At 32.7% G+C, this 3,744-nt stretch overlaps 1 protein-coding gene across 1 annotated transcript; it reads left to right on the top strand.

The window, feature by feature from the left end:
• Positions 1-259: 259 nt before the first annotated feature.
• Positions 260-3,744, top strand: LOC110889530 (cytochrome c-like). Its single transcript, XM_022137076.2, has 3 exons — positions 260-508; positions 2,458-2,591; positions 3,399-3,744. The coding sequence occupies exons 1-3, from the start codon at positions 397-399 to the stop codon at positions 3,489-3,491; spliced, it is 339 nt and encodes a 112-aa protein (XP_021992768.1). The 5' UTR covers positions 260-396; the 3' UTR covers positions 3,492-3,744.

Below are 3,744 nucleotides of genomic sequence, written 5' to 3'. Positions count from 1 at the left end.
CGATTTGAATGTTAAGATATCTAATTGAGACAAAAACGATCCGAGTGACCTAACTAGAACAATTTTGTATTCACAATAAAAAAAACAATAAAAAATAAAAAAGGGCTAAAGTTTAAGAAAAAAAATTGCTTTCGGGTAGGAATATGTCCGGTATGTTAAAAAAGGGGCTATTCCAAGCACCACTAAAAATCGACCACGTGTCCGATGGCTCACACGCCCCCCGTTCAACTTACGCTGCGTAGACCACATGTGCAACTTGACTCGTTCCCTTTTGCCCTAATTTTCTCTTTCAACACATAAAAACCGCTTTTCATCCCATTCCGAAAACCCTAACCCTCTCTCTCTCTCTAACCTCTCTACGCAACCTTCAATCGGCGATTCAATCTACACACCGTAATGGCGTCTTTCGCGGAGGCTCCTGCCGGAAATCCAACCACCGGTGAGAAGATCTTCAAGACAAAGTGCGCTCAATGTCACACCGTCGAGAAAGGCGCTGGTCACAAACAAGGTTTTCTCTCTTTTTTTTTTTCAGATATTATCTAGATCTGATGTTTTTAGAATCTGTTTTATGATTTGGTACATGCTATTATTGTTTTTGACCTAAACGATTTGTGTTAGCATTTAGAATTTTGAGTTGCTATGGTATCGTTATCTAGATCTGATGTTTGTTTAATCTATATCGATGATTCCGTACATGTTGATGTTGTTGTTGACCTAGAATGATTGTGTTATGTGTCTAGAATTGTGATCTTCTATCGTTTGTTTTAAATCGGTTTTAAAAATTTTGTATCCGTTGTTTTGTTTGTTTTTTATGTATATCTGGTGGTTTTTTTGGTTTATATGTTGAATCTGATTCGATTTGTAATTTATTTGAAATCCGCTACGTGTTAATGCTGTTGTTGGCCTCAAATGATTGTGTAAATTGTCTAGAATCGTGAGTCGTTGTCGTCTATTTCAGGTCGGTTTGTTGATTTATAGTATACGTTGTTTAGTTTGTTTTTGATGTATACCTGGTGGTGTTTCTGGTGGTGTTTTTGGTTTATGTGTTGAAATTGATTCGTTTTGTGCTTTTATTTGAAATCCGGTACGTGGTAATGCTGTTGTTGACCTAAAATGATTGTGTTATTTGTCTAGAATTGTGATTCACTATTGTCTGTTTTAGATCGGCTTGTTGAGTTATTGTATACGTTGTTTTGTTTGTTTTTGATGTATATTTGATGGTGTTTTGGTTTATGCTATGTTACTGATTTGATTTGTATTATTTTTTAAGATCCGTACATGTTAATGTTGTTTACCTTAAATGATTGGGTTATGTATTTAATATTGTGATTAACTAGTAGGTTTTAGATCAGATTGTAGTTTATTCACATATTATATATGTTGTTTCGTTTGCTGTATATGTGATGGCGTTCTGGTTTATGCATTGAATCTGGTTTTATTTTTAGTTTTATTTGAAAGTAAAGGATTAGATATATTTGTTACTTTATATTATGGAATTGTAATACACGAACGGCGAGGTGTGTCATTATTTGTTGGTGAATCTAGGGTTATGTCAAGGGTTACAGATTTTTGATTTAGTTTTCAGAAGAAAATTATATATAATCTAATATTAAGAGAACATAACTAACACAAATTATTGATTGTTTTTTATGATCTTCAAGTTTTTAAAAATAAAAAAAAAACTGTTGTAAAGTTTTTCCAACCTTATAGATGTCTGAATATCTAGTTTTATTAGGCTAGCATATGGAATTAATCAATATATTAACAATTAATTTAGGTTTTTAAGTTTTTCAATAACTGTTTTTACAACCTCCAAGCAGTTTGTATATCTAAATTTATTTTTAGTAGCTAGTATATATGGATTTAATCAAAAATGTGACAATCAACTTAAATCAGCTAAAAGTTTTGAAGTTATGAAAACTATAGCTCTATAAAGTTGTGTTTTGTTGACTTATTATTTTCAGCTATTTCGTAAATTATGTTAAAGTAATTTATTGTGGAAAAGAAGAGTTTAGTCGTTGAATTTTTCCAACCAAATTTAATAACAAATTAAAAGCAACTTTGTTTTACAAAAATAGTAGAATTTGTCATTTGCCTGTGTGCTGAAATCGTGTAGTCAAACATACCATATGCCAAACAGCTAACATCTTATTTAACAGATAATACATTTAAGGAAAGTCTCTAGTCTCTACAATCTTCGCTTGTTTTTTGTTGACATGTCACAGGTCTTTATGTTTTGGTTTATGCTTCAGTGTTTTTAAAGTTACATATAAATTAAATGTTTATGGTGAACAAGTGATATAACTCTTATGTTAGATGCATGCTGCAAATCTTCTAGCGGATTTATATGATATAAGTTTTTCAAAGATGATGTTACTTTTCTCACCTTAGCTTGCTTGTTCAAAAAAAGTTTAATTGGTCTAGATTTTTATTTATAAATCGATATGAATTTTACAGGACCCAACCTAAATGGACTGTTTGGAAGGCAGTCTGGAACCACTGCTGGATATTCTTACTCTGCTGGTAACAAGAACAAGGCAGTTATCTGGGAGGAAAACACTTTGTACGACTACTTGTTGAACCCGAAGAAGGTATGATTTTTGTTAATTTTTGCTGATATGTGTGATCTGAAAAACTTTATGGATCAAATCAAATTTGGGACGGGTTTAGGGTCGGTTAATCGGGTTTGGGAATAGTTTTTATTTTTTTCGCGGGTTTGGGACGGGTTTGGGATTTAGTGATATACCCGTTTACCCGACCTAATTACCCGATAAAGTGTACCCGTTTACCCAATTGTATACCCGATATAATTTCTTTTATATTATTAAATATGTATATATATGATACATCCATTTTTTACACATATATGTATTCTATTTTGTATACATTGTAGTTATTTGATATATATTTTTATAATGACAATACAAAATGTAACCGGTTAATAGTTACCCGGTAGATACCCAATGGGTTTTGAGATGAGTATACCAAACCAGTAATCTTTTTAAATTAACGGGTTTACCCGAAACCCGCGGGTATACCTGATACCCGATGGGTATTTACCCGATAGAAACCCGACGGGTTTTGGGACGGGTTTGGGACAAGCTTATCTAACCGGGTTTGGGTTTGGGATTACTTAAACCCGTCCCAAACCCGACCCATTGCCATTCCTAAGCACTAGAACTACTGTCTCTGAGCTTTTCTAAAATATTTCAATTTGGAGGTTCTGTAGAAAGAATAAGTTTGTAAACCAAGAAACAAGTTAAAATTTTGCGAATGACTGGTTCATTTTATAAACTATGGTTTATTCCTCACAATGTTATTCAATCATCGTAACAAACATTTTTTTAGTATTGTTTTGTTTTATGCTTTGCTAAGTTGGTATAAATTGTTCAATGCAGTACATCCCTGGAACAAAGATGGTTTTCCCAGGACTGAAAAAGCCACAGGAGCGTGCAGATCTCATTGCATACTTGAAGACATCCACAGCGTAATTTTTTCAATTACGTATTATAACACCATTTTGAAGTTCTCTTGGTGATTCGTGGTATTAGGAGATAACTTTGGATTATATTTTGATAAATAAGGGGAGGACATTCATCAAATTTTATTACTCTCATCATTTTTTGTTATTCAAATGGCAAGAGCCTTTTTGTTCTTCAGACAGAAATTACTATGCGTTTGAAGTGATTTGTTTTACACCCCATTTATATGTTTGTTAATTATGCTTGATGGCTTTCTCTGTTA

This window comes from Helianthus annuus, chromosome 11, assembly GCF_002127325.2.
Source record: "Helianthus annuus cultivar XRQ/B chromosome 11, HanXRQr2.0-SUNRISE, whole genome shotgun sequence".
NCBI lineage: Eukaryota > Viridiplantae > Streptophyta > Magnoliopsida > Asterales > Asteraceae > Helianthus > Helianthus annuus.
Note: the sequence above shows the minus strand (reverse complement) of the source record. Positions and strands in the feature narration are given on the sequence as shown.

Excerpts from the sequence above, each read along its gene's own strand:
- LOC110889530 (XM_022137076.2), top strand. The coding sequence starts at position 397 with ATGGCGTCTTTCGCGGAGGCTCCTGCCGGAAATCCAACCACCGGTGAG. Across the intron at positions 509-2,457 it reads AGGCGCTGGTCACAAACAAG|GACCCAACCTAAATGGACTG; the intron begins GTTTTCTCTCTT and ends TGAATTTTACAG. Across the intron at positions 2,592-3,398 it reads ACTTGTTGAACCCGAAGAAG|TACATCCCTGGAACAAAGAT; the intron begins GTATGATTTTTG and ends TGTTCAATGCAG.